Genomic DNA, 18,572 nt, shown 5'->3' on the forward strand with positions numbered 1-18,572 from the left:
TCACTTCTTTTTCTTTGGTGACAACTTGGCACCTGCCTTCTTATTTCTTAACGAAAAACAATACGGCGTACAAAATATCATCTTCTTCTTAAATTTTTTTGGCTCCTGCCGCCCAACGGCGGACCGGGCGGACAATACGGCCAGATATTCCCCTGTTTGATTATCAAAGTCTGAATCAGCGTTAGCGTGGCAAAGTCCAACTGGAGAATGGAGATCAATGGAGATCACTGAAAGTTCCGAGTGCGAATCAATGCAGACAGCAACGGTCGCAATACTTAAAAAAAATTTTCCTTCCGGAGAAAACACGCCCGAACCGGTCCGCGCACGTTGAGCGAATACTGGAATACCGACGACGAAACTTCGCGGCTGATTTTTTATTTACAAAATATCATAAGTGCCCCTCCTCGTTACGACCATAGAATAATAAATATGAGATTTGTTTTTTTATTTCCGCCACAATAAAGATCCCTTATTTTATCTTTTTAGGCCTGTTTAGCTGAACTTCTTGCACAGTTCATCTTTTCTCTCTTTTTCTCTCCAACGTGAAAAGAAAAAGAGGAAAGATGAACCGTGCAAGAAGTTCAGCTAAAACGAACCAGGCAGGCCTGCAAAAATGGCGACAAAGGGAGTAGTCTAGTTAGCGTAAGTTTATGGCGCACGTTTTATTATTGCCGACAGTTATAGTTTCTACAAATTGGAATTCTAATTAAAGAACACGGTGCAGTTATTGTTATATACGTAAAAAAATCATTTCGATGTTTTCTAAATAGGTAAACGCGCACGTCAGGTCGCACGAAACCTACGGAAGTCTAGCTTGCAGTTCTAACCTCAACATGTTCCACGGGTATGTATTTTTTATTTAAATTTATTTAATTTTATTACGGATGTTTTAGATAATCTAATATTAGTCTTTTTGACAGTAAGTATCGATTTTAGAATTGAAAACGTCTCCCATATTTAAATCTCATATTTATAGTCGCATTTCTGTTAAGAAACTGCTGAAACTAACCTTTAGATGTGAAACAGTTTAATAAACAAATCTTGAGAATCAACTTGATATTCGTAACGTTTGTAATCATAATTCAAGTGAGGAACTTGGATGAAATTTATTTTGAGATGCAGTTTGAATCTTGAACTAATTAAATTCAAACGGCCAATTTCGAGCAATTATCAGGTGTTAAAGAAAAATATTTAATACATTCAATATAGTATACAATTTCGTTAACGTTTCGCGCCTTACTTGGCCTTCCTCAGAACAATAAAAATTACAAAAACGCATATATAATTCTAAATTAAACATATGAAACCTAAACGGACAGACATTCACACGCATTATAAGGCCAGCGTATATTAAAATAAACAAATGTTTCGCTCGACAAGTAAGGCGCGAAACGTTAACGAAATTGTATACTATATTGAATGTATTAAATATTTTTCTTTAACACCTGATAATTGCTCGAAATTGGCCGTTTGAATTTAATTAGTTGTTACTTTGTCGAGCGAAACATTTGTTTATTTGAATCTTGAACTTTCTTTATTTGAGAAGAGATTATACTTAAATTAAAAAATATATATGTAATAAGAATTCTCAGCAATTTCCAAATTAGTTACAAAGAACACTTATTAAAAATATATCTGATATAATATATTATTTAATATTGTAATATATAATGTAAGAATGTAAAATATTTAGTATTATAATATGTTATGATAAAAAAATATAAATTTTAATTTAGTCCTGACTATGCATTAATTGAGAATAATCTATCGTGCAGGTGCAAGAGATTCTGTGCAAGTGGCCTGAGGCTACCTGCACAGATCGTGTCGTCGAGATACGCTGGTACGCAGTCCAAGGCAGAAGCGAGGAAACGGAGAAGCCAGCTTTTTGACCAAGAGAAGCGAAGGCAACGATCGGAACTGGGTAGAATCGAGAAGATAGAAGTGAAGTACAAGTCGGCGGAAGACGAGATTGTAATGGCGATGAATCGGAACATCTCTACGCCGTACGAATGTGCCAGGCACATTTCCGAAGGCGTCGCCAAGATGACCGCCATTGCCTCGGTGGACGGTCACGTTTGGGACATGCACAGGCCGTTTACAGGCAACTGCGATTTGGAACTGGTGACAATGCAAAGCCCACGGATACGCGCGGTTAACTATGCCTTCTGGCGGACTTGTTCGTTGATCCTGGGCGCTGTGGCGGACAGCGCGTTCAAGGATCACATAAATGTACATTTACACAGCTTTCCCATCCCGGTAATCAGCTCTGGAAGCTTTACTTACGACGTATTCGTCGATCTGCCGGACTGGCGGCCAACCGACTCTGAGTTACGTGCTATGTCTGCGCTCTTTGTCAAGTTGTCGAATTGCGAATTGCAACTGGAAAGATTGGAAGTGCCGTGCAGCGTCGCGCTGGATATGTTTCAGGTAGAGGTGGAATAAAATCGGCAATTAGTTTGTCAGTAAAACGCGCAACGCTCTTAGTTAAATCTGATATTTAAATTTTTATGTGGAACTTACATATATTTAAATTACGTTTATACTTTAATGCTGGAACAATTATATCTGTAACGTTATATCTGATTTCAAATTTACAAGATAACATTAAACAAGTTTTTTTAGCTGATATTATTTTACGAAATTCAAATACTATTTTTTAGAACTACTTGAGAAAGGTTTGATCATATCTGCTTTCAGGATAATCCTTTTAAATCCGAGCAGATACCCAATATCGCCAAACACAACGACAACGATAAGGTAACATTGTATCGCCTGGGAGACCATGTGGACATCAGCAAAGGTCCCATGGTGGGCAATAGCGGCTTGATAGGACGCGTTACTGTATCGGCAGTACATAAACTTACTAATGCGGCCGTGGATGGTCTGTATCGCTTCCAGGGCATTGCTCTCCCTAAAGGTATTCTGCTTAATCATTTTGCCTACAATATCCTGGAAAAACGCGCTAAGAAATTGAATGCTATCACCACGTGGCAACCTCAAGCACAGGACGAAGAGGTCAGCGTAACGGCGTCCGCGAATTAAAGACACTCAATATTTCATTCAATATTTAAGGAAGTACTCGTGTAAATAAATGCTCTTTCAGTCATTTGATTGTAAATGTATCATTCTTTTGTTGCATTTGTACAGATTGAGGTTCCTATTCCTACCGCAGCTATTTTCTTATTACTATTGGATTATGATGTTAGGGAAAAATTAAATTTTTGCCGTGCAATATATACAGTATAGAATAATTTTTTTTTACTATTTTTATCTAATAAATCATTAGAGATGGGGTTTGAAAACTTGAGCATTCGAATAATAAAATGTACGGACCGTTTTATTTCATCTTCAGTTACATAACAATAAAAGTTGATTGCTAATTGCTAAATATTATTGTACATTAGATATATGAATGTACATATATATGTAATTCAATGACATTGCAAACGGTTTCCTCGAGGTCCGCGCACCTCCCAGGTGAGGGTATCGGGCAATCTATTGGTCTTGGATACCACGCATTTTGTACTTAGTTTCAGATACAATTCCTGATGCAAGTTCGTATCGCAGCCGTCAAGATTGTCATTTTTCAGATTTGTCCTTGCCGCTAGCGGCGCCAATTCTGGCGAACATCTAAGTAACCGATAATTTGCTCTATTATTTTACAGTAATATTATATAATGATTATTATATTAATTATAATATTAGAAAGAGGAAATTATAGTTATTGTTATTAAATGATTATTTTATAATATCATTGAACGAAGCAAAGAGATTAAATTGTTTTTAATAATATCTCTTTCAATCTCAGACATTTTATCTCGTAATGTTACGGAGGCTCGAGAAGATTATACTTTCAAGAATCTGAAAAAAGTGGCTTTATTTCTAGTAGCTTCAGAACAGTTATAGTTCGAGAAAAGAATCAGGTTTTTAAACAAACTGTTCATAGATTTGGGAAGGTTTCGCAACTTTATTACTGTACTCTTTACTACTGTAACTTTACTACTGTAATCTTTATAAATAATTGTTTTGTTCTTGTTGGATTGCCTTAATTGGACTCCAATGATTAGAACGAAGCAAGGCGGCATATTGGTTTCCTCTTCAAATTCTTCGCCGGTGTTCCCCGCGTTACTGGCCCTCGTGTGCTTGAATCTACTCTCGTAAGCGTACTTGCTCATGTTACCATAGTAGAAGAACTGCCCTCCGTATTCGCCGTACCCCGAATACATGGAGGCCGGCGGCAGTCTTCGGGACGGCGCCTGATGGAGATGCGAGAAATCTCAATTGACGGAAATATACGTTTTCTACTACATATCGACTAAACGAGTTTTCGATGAGTTAACGGACTCTTTTTGTCTGTGTAATAATTAATAACTTGACAGTTTGCAAAGTCTTTCGACAGATCTGGGCTGTCTGGGCAACTGTTCAGCAATTACATCAAGTTTTACGAACCGTCGCGCGAAGAACGAGCTTGCGTTCGTAGTGCAATTTATGGAACAGATGCTTGTTGTAGCTGTTGACCAGCCGGCGTAATCTCAGATACATATATCGCTGCTTGTCCCGCCAGAGACACTCGTTCCTTGCATTAGGCACTCGCAAGCACGTGAACCATGCGCGTCTTAGGACGTATTTCAGATGCATACTGACCTGGAATAGATGAACTTATATATGTGTAATATATAAATATGATATATATATTTCATAGCTCTATCTTGATTCAAAATTCTTATAACTCATTTTTGTTATAAAATTTAAAAATTTTTTAAGTAGTATTCGAAACGATTTTCATCATATATTCAAAACAGTTCGTATCTTGAGTTTATAAATATCGCATCCTTTTGAAGAATATTGATCCCTTACCATGGGGTTGCCAGTTCTCGACGAAACCCTGAATGATAGCACCTGCCGACCCTCCTCCAGACAGTCCAACACGTCGACGATCTTACACCCCGAGACCAGCGCAGATCTATTGACGGTTTGTTTTTACTGATCGTTGATTAAACAAACGTGAGCGATAACTATTCGATTGATAATTGTTGATTCATTAATTGATCGCTAATAAATGGTAAAGTTCGGTAATCGTAAAATTCCATGGTTATTGCCCTGATGAGATACTGCTGAGGCGAAAAGAAGGAGACGTTACTCATTTATTCTGCGTTCGGTGACCTTCTCGAAGTGGTCCATGAAATTCTCGCAACTGCGCGTGAAGATCTGCAGGTCGATGTAGCTGAAGGCACGCGATTCTTTGCAAGGATTAAGGATCGTCTGCAGCAGGTAATTGAGATTATCGAGGACCTTACCGCCGTAGAAGCACGAGACGGGTAAGCTGCGCGACCTTTTCAACGTGAATAAAATAACCAAGGGAATATCGATCTGTTTTTTATATATATTTACGTAATATTAACAATTCTCTTAAAATTAATACCCAGTCAAGTAAGCAAAATATATTTCAAGTCGGAAGAGAATATTTGAATAAAGTTCGATTGATCAATACATGAATATTGAATGATATATTAATATTAAACGGTCCTTTATCTTATATATCATAATGTATAAAAGGTATGTTTAAGTTCAAGATCCCTAATTTGTCAGAAGTTTCAAAAAATATTTAGACTATACTAGAGAAGATACGGTATTCGACGTTGGCATACAAAAAATATAAATAACAGCATATATTTTTGAAGCGTGAAGATATGGGAAACAATATTAAACACAAGCAACTTTTAAGTCTGGTGACAAATATACTCAAATAGGACTAATCCAATAATTTTAAGGGTTTTACAACAATGATCAAACATTAGGATCTAACATATTTTTATTGTTACTATTACTGCTACTATTAGAGAAGATTCGAGGCTGAGAAACTTGGAAACCTTGGATGGGTGTATCGCCACGTGACCGCCTTCAGCATCCGATATTGGGACCGGATCAGTTCCAGCGCGTTGAAAATTTTATTGCACTCTAGTAACTCCGTGTCAGTTTTTACACTGTTCATGAGGTCTTCCGTACGCTTTATTGCAGTCTCAAGCTTGGTCCCAGCTACTAGAAATTCGCTGTTCAACACGGTGGCAGCGATGTCGCGGCAACGTCTGTTTAAGAAGGATCAAGAGAGAGATAAGAAAGTGGATATCGTTATTTAGATTCTATACTTTTTTGGGAGTATGGATCTTTAGAATAAAGAGAGCTGAAGAGCCTGAGAGAAAAAGAGATTTTTAGGACGTATAAATAAGATTTATAAAGTAAATCCAAGAAAAAAACAAAGAAATTCAAAAATCGCCTTTTAAACCTAAAGGTTTTAAGTTAGATCTCAATTATTTGGGATTATTTGGGATTAGAATCCTCTTTCCAAGACTTCTAATTCTGAGATTGAAGACTTGAGAGTAAAATATTAAAATAGATTTAGGATCGCGAGGCTTGCAACAATACAGAAATTACTTGTACGAGATTTATCAATACATAAAATGATAAAATAACAATTTCTAAATGAACAACATCTATAAAAAATCTATAAATTAAAAAAATTTACTTCCTAAACGTTCAATAATTAAACTGACGGTATTTTTTTCATTCATGCATATTTAGATAATTCTAAACGCAGATAATTCTGATAGAAATTCTTCATAAATTTTAAAACAGCCTTTATTTTTGCAAGATTTGGCAGGGATCTACCTGGAGACTAAACGAACAATGCAGGCAACGTCGTGAAACGGCAGCATTTTTAGAATGATGCTGAGGATTTCCGGCGGTAAAATGTCCAACGTGCATCCCTTGTGTCCTCGTGGGCTCTGTCTGCATCGTGAGGATACTCTTCGGCGTTTCGCGCTCATTTGGCTCTTTTCAGATTCAATGTCGTTCTCGCTCGCGAGTTGCGAGCAATCACAACCGATCGCGATCAATCATGAAGATTATGTGCGTTTTCGCATGTCAACCACGATCGATGGGATTTATTTTCGGTTATGGAACAGGAATTCCCAGAAATTTTGCAAGAATCTTTAGAGGAATAAGAATTCCCTAATTTGCGTGAAACAAAGGAGTCTTATATTACAATTTTATCATTGAGACGTTAGCTTCAGCCCGAAAACAAGCGAGAAGTTATGACCGAAACGAAATACGTGCATCAATTCAAAATCCGTTTCTGAAAAGATAAGTATATTTTTCTCTGTTTTAATCTGTATAAAATAAGGCTTATCACATACAAAATTACATAGCTGCATAGACATAGCATGTGGAGATCAAGGAATAAAAAATACAAGATAATTTCTCTTGCTTAAGATTTATTTTTTTATATATATTTTTCGTAAAGTATAGAATAATTGAATATAATCAGCATAATGTTCACATGATTTTGATTTGTTAATTATTAAAGTCAATTAAATTCTTGTTTGTCAAGAGGTTTGGACATATTACTTTCTGGTCGTTGAGATACACTAGAATCGTGAGAACTTCAAGTAAATTCATTAGAGCCTTCAGAATTCTAAAGATCCAAAAGAAGGATCCAAAGATCTAAATATATAAGATGTTTATCCAAAATTTCATAAATTTGAAAATAAGTTTAAAATTTCAAATAATTATAAATTTTAATTTTCAAGAAATTCAATTTCTTCAAGATTCCATCTCTCAAGTAACCAAAATTCCAGGGATCCAAAGTAAGAATCCAACTTTCCAAGCATTCAAAGTTTCAAAGGGGTTCCATCTTCTGAAAAAAGGACCAACATTCCAAGGATCTAAGGATCCCAAGTTCCAAAAAGCCAAGGTACCAAAGGCCCAAAAGGATGCAACATAAAAAAGAATCTGGATCCCGTCGATCCGAAAGTTCTCAAGAAGTCAAACTCTTACAATTAGTTGAACATGAAGGATCCATAGTAATCTTTCTAGACGACAAAGGCCTCTCCGACTCTTATGCGCCAAAATTTACCGGCATTAACAATGTGAATTTGGCCTGATCAATGTTTGCCTCTTCGGCCGCGCAGGGTCCAATGCTATCTAACAGACTCTGTATTGCGCTCTGGTTACTGGGATGCTTTCTCTTGGTATGTTCGCGACGGTGCTTGAGCTCTTTGAACGTTTTACCGCACTGCTCGCAGGCGTACGGCCTGGCGGCTTCATGAGAGCGCACATGACCCTCATAGTGGCTCTTTCTGACGAATTTCTTACCGCATTGACCGCAATCAAACTGGAAACGGCCTTCGTGAGCGGCCACGTGCGAGCTCAGAGTCCATTTGGTTTTGAAAGTCTTTGAACAGTAATCGCACCTGATCTTCGAATCGTTCTTATCTGCCCTTCGAGGATCCTTCTTTAGCAACAGCATCTCCTCCAGAAGAAAGTCGTCCTCAGCAGAATTTTTCGTTGCTGAGGACTTGTCCATCATCACTTGACTCTGCAGCATATTCCTATGCTCCTCATGTTTCAAGTGACTGTTCTTTGACGTTGTCTAAACAAATAATAACATACATAATTATTTACATGCACATTGAGAACCATACAACAAATTTGATATACAAAATGAATGTCTCGCTCTTATTCTCTTGCTAAAAATTGTCGATTATTTCAATTCTTTTCCTACTGCTCCAATTATGTACAAAGAGAGATATATGGAGATTGTTTCAGTGATGTACTCTTCGAGATTAAAGGCGCAAGGATTTAAGAATTAAAAGAATATTGAATAAGACGTACTTTGCCATGTGAGGCCAAATGGGCTTTCAGTTTATCCTCATCATTGTACCTCTTCTTACATCGCGGACAGGGATATCCACCCTTGTCTTCCGTGCCGCGCAGAAGGGCGCCTCGTAAAGTCGCTTCGCTCGCTGTGTTTTCGATCTCGACTTTCTGTTGATCAGTTTGCTGCAGCTTCTCCTTACGCGTGTGCCGAATTATATGCCGCTTCAAATCGTGCGCTCTGGAGAATGCCCGTCCGTACCGCGAACATGTGGGAAAAGGACAGCCTTTCGTTCTGTCGTTCCTCGGACTGGGAGAAGAAAGAATTTAAGTATTTAAGTTTTCCAATCCTAAACTGTTAAATATCGCAACATTGTTCAGTAGCAATCGCTCGTTGAAATTAATTGGAAAGAGAAGAGTGGAAATTGACTTTTAATGAAAAATAGTTTGGAGTTGTGTAGCTGAGATGTCGAAGATCTTGAAAAGATTTAATAATTTAAAGGATTTGAAAATTTTATTATTAAGAAATTATTGAGAGTCAACAAAATTGAACTTCTATCCTAATAAATATTCTTATATCGGGAGTGAAGTTGTATCTTATTCAGCATGCGCATAACATATGTATGCTTCACCCGCAGATCGTATCGAGAGGATCTAGGTTGCGGGAAGGAAATCTATACCTTCGAGTAGGATTGGCAGCTGGGACTGGCCGTTTCGTATCTTTGCCGCAATCCTTGCAATTCTTGTCGACTTTCTGACTAGCCATTGTGGTCAGCTGCGCTGATAACGGTATCACGATGGAAATGGTTTCGTTGGACCCTGGGGTGACGATAGGCCCAACGTGGATCGCTGGCGGCGTCGCTAACGATATACCACTTTCGTTGTTCCTACTCATGCCGATCTTATGAACAACCAAGTCCTTAGGAAGGCTATTTACTAAGGTAGAATCTACACAATATGTTACGATTATTAATACAGAAACCTTGTTTTTTAATTAATTAATCTTTTATTCTAACGATCAATACTATTATTATCTATGAATTATTAATCATAAACGTGAAATGTTAATTTCGAAAACAAGATAAACTAAGAGATAAGAAGATTTAATTAATTAAAGTTTTCAATTAAAGAGACTGTTGCACGAATGATAATAATTTCCTCGTTGTTAAACGCAGTTCATTTAATTAGCGGGATGTGCATGTAAAATGGTTAAAGAAACATCTATTTGCAATGCAGGATTAAAATTTTGGATATAATTTAGGTATAATATAATTGCAAATCAATCTTGATTGTGATTTCATAATTATTGAGTGAAAAATATGCATGGGTAAGTACCTCCTATCTGTGAAATATAAATGTTACGGTAAAAGTATAAAATTATTACATTTATCAAAGATTTTGGAGAAAGTAAATAATAAAAACAAACACATGTATACTATATTAATAATAAACATATATTACTTAATTATTAGCAAGTGTGCTTACTGAAACGCCTTGATAAAGGCGTGCCAATCAACGTAAACTCTGCAAACTGCATATCCCGTTAACAAGTGTTTCGTTAATTGAATCCGTGCAATTTGACTTTATTTAACTGAAATAAAAAAAAGCAAAAGTATAGTTTATAATATAATCTTGCTCGTACGATACCCAAAATAAAAAACATTAATAAATGAATAAAAAATTTATCAAAGAGACATAAAAGTAAACAAGTATTTTTATTTAATAGAATGTGATTTTCTAATTGTTTTTTCGTGCGCACTCTTGCTAAATTATAGAAATTATAGAATTGCGAATAAAAATATCAATTGCTTTGTTTTTTAACGCACAATATAATATATTGTAAAGGTACCGATAATCCTGCCTCACTTTATAAATAAACTTTGCGAACGATAAAATAATTACACACCCTAATTTCATGCCTTCACTGTAACATACCGTACACCGTATACATGCTATATACACACTCCATGAATTTCAGAAGGGTTAGCGTAAACCGCGATCGATGGAAGGTCGCCTGTCTACGCGTATCATCGGCGTACCATCGCCTCCGCGAGGAATAAAAAAAGAAAGAAGAATAATAATAATCGGGAATCGAGAGAAACCAGTGAATATAATTTCGGAGTCACGGAAATCTCCGTGCTACCATTCCTCATTTTCCTCGCGACCGATCGCTCCAAGCGTCACTCCGGGACGACAAGCCGGGAATTTGAACCCGTCGAAGGTATGTACACACATATCGGCCTCTCGATCCCCGTTTCGGAGGCGACATTACGCGAGAGGGGAAAAGCGTCGCGACGCCCGCGCGATGCGCGATCGCCGCGATCTCACGCTCGGGAAATAACGTACGATTCACGTACATACGCGACTTTTGTCCGACAATGAGAAAGGGGAGAAAAAAAGGAGGAGGTTGCTCCGAAGTGCCGTGGCATTACCGAGAGGTCACTGAGGCGCCACGAAAGCGTCGCCGAGTCGCCGATGGCTCCACTGTCCGACTGTCACCGCAGGCAGCAAGCAGGAGGCGGCAGCAGGTTCCCTACTTCCCTCTCGCCGGAGTCGGCGGAATCGATCCGTCGATCCGCGCGCGCGATTCGCAGAGGGTGACGACTGACGAGAGGCGCGGGGGACGAGATCGGCGAGGGCGAGAGCAGGGCGAGGGTCGGCGCGGCGGAAGCGTCCACCGACGCCGCGCGACGCGACGCGACGCAGCGAGAGGCTCTCGGTCGCTCGCGCCTACTCACTTTCCGCTCCGTTTCCCCGTTTCACGCGCGATCCTCCAGGAAGGGAACGATGCCCGATCGTCGACGAAGCTCTTCCGCGGGGACACCTACGTGCGCGGGATCCGCGCGAACGCACCGGATCGGGGACGACGTGACGGCGTAGCGTTGCCTCGCGTAGCACGCGCGACACCAGGAGTGGCCATTTTAAAGCCCGAGAGTCACCGAGAGTTCGCCTGACGCCTCACGCCAGTCACGCCTCACGTCGCGTTTCGCCTCCCTCGGCACAGTCGTACTGCCGACTAGAGGTATACTCGTGCGCATGTCGGAGAGCCCGCGACCGTCTCGTCTCGTCTCGTCTCGCCACGCGTCTCTGCTCTCTGTGGGCGAGAGAGAATTTGAGAGAATCTGTCTCCTCTACGTTAGATTCGATGTTCTCCGTAGACCTTATTATCTAATTGTCCTTGTCACACACTTGAATATGATACATCATTTTGAAAAGTTCTTTTAATTAAATGGAGACAAGCGCGTCATCCTCGGTCGGGCTGATCCTTGCCTAATAATATTTTTGTATGAATTTTATATACTTTTTTCAACTCGATAAACTGCGCGTCGATTATTTGTCGGTTTTATATTTTACCCTTTTTAAGGTTTTTAATTTATTTATTTTTATCGATTATTGTTATTTAATTTATTGATTTTAATTTAATTTCTTATGTATTAAAGTAAATTAAAAATCTATGAACTTAATGATAACTTAAATGTACATATATACATATGCACACAAACACATTTTAAAATATAAATCTATAAATAAAAAGTCTTTAAAATTCAAATAACATTTAAATAAAATTCAAAAAAATAAAATTTAAATTTTGCATCTTGTTCATAAACACGCAGACTTGTATTTATAAATAACAATGATATGTATGTTCGCGTACAGTTTTCTACGTGCTTCTCGCGCGCAAATATTGACATATTATCGGGCGTTTTGTTTTGCAGTTTCAACGAAAAAAAATGGGAAAGTCACGTGCGCGACGATGTTTTAGTAGAGGCGACTCTCGAGTGTAGCGCCACGTCGCGTTCTTCTCTCAGCCGAAATCAAATCAACGCGCTATCCCATTTTCCTTCTTTTCTCTCGTCGACCAGGTTTCTCTCTCACTTTCTTCCGTGCGATGAAAGTGTACTATACTGCTACTGCTTGATCGCACGTGAAGTTCGATCTAAATACGATGTGCGGCCAGCCAGAGCCAGGCCAGCACGGACCCGGGCGGGAAGGAGGAATATATGGAGGGAAAACGCGTGTGCGAATTGCGCGCGCAGTCGATGATCCAATCGTAAGGCGATAATATTTGCGATAGATATGATCTTGTTTTTTTTTAAATAATAATAACGAGCGTGGCTCTCGTGCCTCTCGTATATGACGTTATTTTCGATTCCAGGGAATATATTTTTCGATTCCACGCGAAGGATTAATTATTCTATACCGAAGCGCGGTGTGTCTATCAAAATGCCGTATTATATTCCAAATTGTAACCCATTGTTATATATATTAGACACAAGTCTATTTTTATTTTATCATTTATTCGTCTTCTCTATTATAAAAAAAAACCTATTTTTATTCCTTGCTCATTGTAGGACATCGAATTGTCGCGCTTTAAAATATCGCAGTTACAGGAATTCGAGGTATCGCGGTGTTTGAAATTTCAAAAATTTCGAACTTTCGAAACTCAAGGAGACAACGATTAACCTTTAAAGAATAATTAAAACGCACCGTGACCTAAATCACGTAAAATGATAATTTCAAGTATAATTTGGAGCAATTTTCCAAGGGATTGGTAATTTGAGAATTTAAAAAATTCTAATTTTTCAAATCGAGATTCTGAGGTCTAGGATGTGCAAAATATTTCTCGGATATCTTCCGTACAATTTTGAAGTATAAAAAATTGCAGTGTCTCTTATATATATATATAGTCGAGTATGTTGATTAACACCGTTCGACACTCCTTTCTCCCCCACGAGACTCATTTCTCTCATTAACTAATGGTGTCGTTAACGGGTATAGTCTGCAGAAAAGAATTCGGCGGAAAGGTGAAAATTACCTTTGAAATTCAAAAGAAATTCCGAGACGTGCGCACGCGTGCACATTCTCACGTGTATTTTTAATACACATCTTATAATATTATTTTTAATAGTATTCAAAGACTTTAAATCTTGTATTGAGAGACAGAGAGAATAAGCACGAAGCGGATTTTTTTTATTTATTTTGGTTTTACTCAGCACACGTGGCTTGCTCTTGTTTCGCCATTGCGTTATATCAGCGAATAGAAATGTATATACATATTATATGAGAGAGATGCATCTTGAAAGTTAGAAAGAAAAGCCATTTGAAAAGCCACGAGAGAACAGGTATGGAGGATATCTACATTTATATAAGGATTTCGATTCTGAGAAGCCACTTCTGCTGTTGCGTAACTATGTCGAGCGAAGCGCGGTGTGTCTATCAAAACGCCGTATTGTATTCCAAATTGTAACTATTATAGAAACAAGTCTATTTTTATTTTATCATTTATTCTTTCTCTATTGTAGATAAACCTATTTTTATTCTAATTCTATTAGCCTGCGTGTAAAAAAAATGACAAAAAAATTATTCAAAGTATTAAAAATATATCTTAGAAATATTATGAGAATATATCTGTGTATATATATTAAATTAAACATCTCTTTCAGTTTGGCGAATGTTATTTGCCCTCTAAATCTTGAATTCTATTTTTAATGCTACATGCATATATACATATATTTATATATTTATTTAGAATACATGCCATACACACATACATGTGGTACATGTATGGTGGATATATATGGTATGTAGGGTATACGTCCTACATATTTCTCCTATATATATAAATCAACTGTACCTCTGCGAAGATCACCAGGGGACACATCCTCGTAGAATGTCTTTGGTATCTTTGGGAATGTCTTTAGCATTATACTGCACTTCGTCACTTGAATTATTTACCTTATGAGTTATCATGCAACCCCCACGCAACAGAACGCGATGCACACACGAAGCGCCGCGCATCTGTAATTAATAATTGAGGCTAATTAAACTCGGTAATCGAATATGCTCTGCTCTCGCAGTGTGTCGCGTGTGTCCTTTGTGAATCAATATCTCCAACTCGAGTTCACCGTCGCATAGCACCGTGTATCGCGTTATTAAAACATTGTAGCGTGTATCTGCCCAGGACAAACAGCCGCGCGTTATAATTTATTCGTGACTCTCTCGATACGAATAATGCCGTAAAATCACGGATGTATCCCACATAGCGGACAGGGAAATTTTAAGGGAGATTTATCAGCGACGTCTAATTCCTCAGGAATTTTCCTACATTCGACAAGTCGCATATGATTCCGAGCGAGATAGAAATTCATGTTTCTCTCCGACATAATTTAACACGATTTAAAACGAGATCGTCTCATCTTTTCCGGTTGAATGAATAACCGTGAAAGTTTTAACCGGCCGCGGCCAATGTACCGGAAAGAATCTTTACGATCCTCGCGGGACCCTATCATCTTATTTATTTTGATTCCGACGTTTAATCGACTGGATCACTTGCAAATACTTATGATTACAATCTGTAAATAAGATGATTATTATAAGCAGCTGTATAAAAAGCTCTTGCACGTCGTTACCCTAGTGTTTTCAGCTTTCTACAGCCTGTTTATTATCTTTATCAGATTCGCAACGTGACCCATATATACATTTATTTATTCGATTATGTTATCTTGACTTTTATAGGTGTTTAATTAACGTCTGTTTTTTATTAAATTTTTATTTGTGTACTTGAAACTTTCTTTTTCCAAATGTATATATTATAAACTTACAAACGATGCAAATGTACAATGTAACAAATGTAACACGCTACATGAAATGCCACGTAAAACGGAGATCATTTTATGCCTTGTACATAAAAATGGAATATTTTCTACTATATTATTGCATTAAAATAATTTTATTACAAAACGTTTTATATCACATACTGCTTTTAACTAACCGTTTAATTAACTGTGTATAAATAATGTATATATGTATAAATAAATAATAAGATAATATATATTTCATATAAATTAAGTAATCAAATTTTAAACCGTGCGATAATATAACAGAAAAAGCTACATAATACACATGTACATTCCTAAGATATAAAATAAATATAAACGATTTCTATGTGCAATACAAATTAGCGTACAATATACAACGCAGATGAGACTATATATATACAAGTACAAGGAACTGTATACGCTATAGGATACTGTACAATACATATTTACATCATTGATATTTACAGGGGGGAATTTCATCGCCGTTCATCGTCGTTGTTGGCGTCGATTGTCTTGTTGATCCAGTGTAGATAATGTTGTATCTTGGTGTATACATCCGGGTAGCCCGGTCTAGCGCAACCGGATCCGAACGACGTGACACCGACCAGCTGCCAAACGCCGTCAGTACGACGACACTGTAGAGGTCCTCCGGAGTCACCCTGAGGATCAGGACAAAAGATGTTATAATTAATTCGATATCATAATAGAATCCCACAAATGTTTGTTCTCTGTCTATCATTCATTAATTCTACATTTGGAATTTAAAAATACTTAATTTTGAGTCGATATAGGCAATTCTTGGATATAAATCTCTGTAATCTCGCGCGCCGCCGATCGCGCGGTCGATTTTATTATGGGAAAGTGCACGAGCGACGTAATTAAACAACAAACCGACACTTTCAGATAATAAAACGTGTTAGCGAGCGGTTCGTTTTACTCTCGGTAGCCGGTACACGCATATATTAATGCGCTCGCGCGTTTGTATCAATGAATTATACAGGGTGAATCAAGTTTCCCGTTTCACCGTTCAATGATAAAACATTCCATCGTACACGTTTTAAATAAGAAAGAAAACTAGAGCTTTCGGCAAAAACTTTGAGAAAACTGGTTATATTTTCTACGTAGCTAGATTATCAATAAACAAATTAATTTCTTATAGAAAGATGACGATTTACCACGCAGCTTCCGGAGGAACCGTCGATCTGACCGGCGCAGAGGTGGCCCTTCCTGATGGGTACCGAGGTGCCGTAGGCTTGCAGACACTCCTCCAGATTTAGAAGCGGGACACTGGCCTCTAGAAGAGCGGTAGAGAGCGAGGGCGAGGGACCGTATCGACCCCAGCCAGAGGTCACGCATTGTCCTTGGCTGAGATCCTGCCCGGGGCCGGGAAGGCAGATGGTGCGAACGACCTTGGACAGAGGTGCCGGCCTGGCGAGTTTCATCAAGGCTGTAACAGGGAGATCATTCTCAGAACTCCAGGAATCTGCGACTCGCGAGATTTCTCCGTCTTTAGAATTAATTCTGGATGAAATAAGATAAAAACGCGCAGATTTGGTAAAGGACCTTGATCGAATTAGTGAGACTGGGTTTGGTCGAATATTTTTCCGCGCATTTCGAAGGTATTCAAGGAACTCACCTATGTCGTGCACGTAATTATTGAATCTCTCGTGAAGGATCACTTTCTCGACGGGCAAGCGTGCGGATCCGCGTCCTCCCGAGTCCAATTCCCATTCGCCGACCACCGCGGTCCAAAGCGCACCGATGGGTAAATTGAACAATTCGCTGAAGTAAATATCCACTTGAGAATACGAAGCATAAGGTAAATACTTGAAAAAATAAAATATAAACTAAGAATATCGTTTAAATATGAGTGATAAGTATTCATTTATAACGATTTCGAGTTAGGAGTATGCTGAATTAACTGAAAGTTCGATAAGAGAGAAAAAGAAATTAAGGAAAGCTTACTTTTGAAGAATAGTAAGAGTTAGTTTGAAGTTTCGGGAATTGAGATTGAATTGATTAAAATTCAGAGTACGCTTCTCGCGGAATGGAACAGCGAAGTAACTTTCCGGGAAAATCTATCATTCTGTGGAAATATCAAACTCACTTGTGAATGCAGTGAGCGGCGGTGATCACCCACTTGGGGTCGATCAGCACCCCGCCGCACCAGTGACCGATAAAACCCAGCTTCGGGTGTAGCAACTGAAGGGACACCTGCCAAGGCCACGCGCCCCTTCTGCTGGGCTTGCCATTGAAAATGCGCCCGGTGGTGGTGGTGGTCGTTGACAACGAGACGCCGTCCTCCAGCTGGACCTCCGGCGAGACGATCGATCGCGGCTGCCGCTGCGACGCTGCTGGACATCCGCACTCTGTTACCGGAAGCCGTTTATATTTGCTTAATGCTTTTACTTTGGAATCGCGAGACGTACGAACTCCACGTGGCCAAATACGGCACCATAGGGATACTCAGCAAAATTTAAGAGCGCGACGGAACTCGAGAATATGCTGATTTTTGAAATGTCCAGGATCGATTCGTAAGTAATCGGTGGATAAGCGTTAAATACGCGAATATTTCTGAAATGTATTTGCTTTTTTATCGCGTGATACATACGAATTATCCAAAGTTATGTATACAGGTCTAAAATCCAAGCGTATATAACAAACAAAATATAAAGGATGTATTAATTTTCAAATACTAGCAATTCAAAATTCGATGAAACTAAAATTGCAATTATTCCAGAAATCCAGTATACACAAAGTGGCAGAAATGTAAAATTAATCACACGTTCCAGAAATTAAATTAGAAATTACACATCTCAAAGATGATGATAACAATGCTAATTAGATATCGAAGAAAAGAAAGAAAAAAAACCTTAGAAAATTAAAAAATAAAATATAAAAATTATCAAATAAAAAAACTAACTACTCAAAAATAGATATCAACTCAATCTTATTAGTCAAATATTACTGAGAAATATATCTAAATCTGACAAAAAATTACACTTTGAAAGATATTACCTGTGTTTAATTAATAGAATTTTATTTTATTTTTTAGGGATTTTATTACACTGAAGAAAAGAAAAATTTCTAGTAAGAAAAATCGCAGTGTCGAGAAATTACTTACTAAAATGATCCTCTCGGATGATTCTTATCATGGCACCCTGGACCTCCGCTAGAACAACCACCAGCAGGACGAGGAAATCACCGCGCAGACGATACATCACCAGCGAAATCAAGAATATCCGCGCTGGATCACCACACCGCGCTGCGGATCGCTATGATCTATGGATCCGCATAGCCTGACTGGCCTCGGCGACGCCA

The 18,572-nt window shown here is 38.3% G+C and overlaps 4 protein-coding genes across 4 annotated transcripts in view; 1 reads left to right on the forward strand and 3 right to left on the reverse strand.

Moving 5' to 3' along the window:
- The window catches only part of LOC139774403 (uncharacterized), a 15,987-nt gene extending 4,364 nt beyond the window's left edge, over positions 1-11,623 (reverse strand). Inside the window, exons 1-6 of the mRNA XM_071709630.1 lie at positions 11,085-11,623; positions 10,138-10,243; positions 9,333-9,600; positions 8,671-8,962; positions 7,898-8,428; positions 2,667-2,949 (exon numbers count right to left, since the gene is read on the reverse strand). Coding sequence (XP_071565731.1) covers positions 2,667-2,949; positions 7,898-8,428; positions 8,671-8,962; positions 9,333-9,600; positions 10,138-10,189 — 1,426 coding nt within the window. The 5' untranslated portion in view covers positions 10,190-10,243; positions 11,085-11,623. The remainder of the gene's footprint in view (positions 1-2,666; positions 2,950-7,897; positions 8,429-8,670; positions 8,963-9,332; positions 9,601-10,137; positions 10,244-11,084) is intronic.
- Positions 252-3,106, forward strand: Mrpl39 (mitochondrial ribosomal protein L39). Its single transcript, XM_071709643.1, has 4 exons — positions 252-642; positions 771-844; positions 1,776-2,427; positions 2,698-3,106. The coding sequence occupies exons 2-4, from the start codon at positions 834-836 to the stop codon at positions 3,040-3,042; spliced, it is 1,008 nt and encodes a 335-aa protein (XP_071565744.1). The 5' UTR covers positions 252-642; positions 771-833; the 3' UTR covers positions 3,043-3,106.
- Positions 3,317-7,898, reverse strand: LOC139774413 (uncharacterized). Its single transcript, XM_071709645.1, has 7 exons — positions 6,667-7,898; positions 5,871-6,086; positions 5,141-5,332; positions 4,858-4,963; positions 4,450-4,644; positions 4,045-4,256; positions 3,317-3,630 (listed from the first exon to the last, which is right to left on the reverse strand). Exons 1-7 carry the CDS (start codon positions 6,822-6,824, stop codon positions 3,432-3,434), a joined length of 1,278 nt encoding a protein of 425 aa, XP_071565746.1. The 5' UTR covers positions 6,825-7,898; the 3' UTR covers positions 3,317-3,431.
- Positions 11,624-15,387: 3,764 nt separating the features above from the next.
- On the reverse strand, positions 15,388-18,472 carry LOC139774412 (chymotrypsinogen A). Its single transcript, XM_071709644.1, has 5 exons — positions 18,376-18,472; positions 17,359-17,620; positions 16,888-17,033; positions 16,427-16,698; positions 15,388-15,910 (listed from the first exon to the last, which is right to left on the reverse strand). Exons 1-5 carry the CDS (start codon positions 18,470-18,472, stop codon positions 15,728-15,730), a joined length of 960 nt encoding a protein of 319 aa, XP_071565745.1. The 3' UTR covers positions 15,388-15,727.
- Positions 18,473-18,572: the final 100 nt, after the last annotated feature.

The sequence above is a fragment of the Temnothorax nylanderi genome, unplaced genomic scaffold (assembly GCF_030848795.1).
Source record: "Temnothorax nylanderi isolate EJ_2023f unplaced genomic scaffold, tnyl_v1.0 TNYL_tig0081_pilon, whole genome shotgun sequence".
Taxonomy (NCBI): domain Eukaryota; kingdom Metazoa; phylum Arthropoda; class Insecta; order Hymenoptera; family Formicidae; genus Temnothorax; species Temnothorax nylanderi.

Coding starts and splice junctions, on each gene's coding strand:
- Mrpl39 (XM_071709643.1), top strand. Junction 2,428..2,697: donor TCGCGCTGGATATGTTTCAG/GTAGAGGTGGAA, acceptor ATCTGCTTTCAG/GATAATCCTTTTAAATCCGA.
- LOC139774413 (XM_071709645.1), bottom strand. CDS start 6,824: ATGAGCGCGAAACGCCGAAGAGTATCCTCACGATGCAGACAGAGCCCA. Junction 5,333..5,870: donor TGGCGATACACCCATCCAAG/GTTTCCAAGTTT, acceptor CACGTTGAAAAG/GTCGCGCAGCTTACCCGTCT. Junction 3,631..4,044: donor ATCATTGGAGTCCAATTAAG/GCAATCCAACAA, acceptor TCGGTTACTTAG/ATGTTCGCCAGAATTGGCGC.
- LOC139774412 (XM_071709644.1), bottom strand. CDS start 18,472: ATGTATCGTCTGCGCGGTGATTTCCTCGTCCTGCTGGTGGTTGTTCTA. Junction 17,621..18,375: donor CATCCGAGAGGATCATTTTA/GTAAGTAATTTC, acceptor TTCCGGTAACAG/AGTGCGGATGTCCAGCAGCG. Junction 16,699..16,887: donor TAATTACGTGCACGACATAG/GTGAGTTCCTTG, acceptor TCCCTGTTACAG/CCTTGATGAAACTCGCCAGG.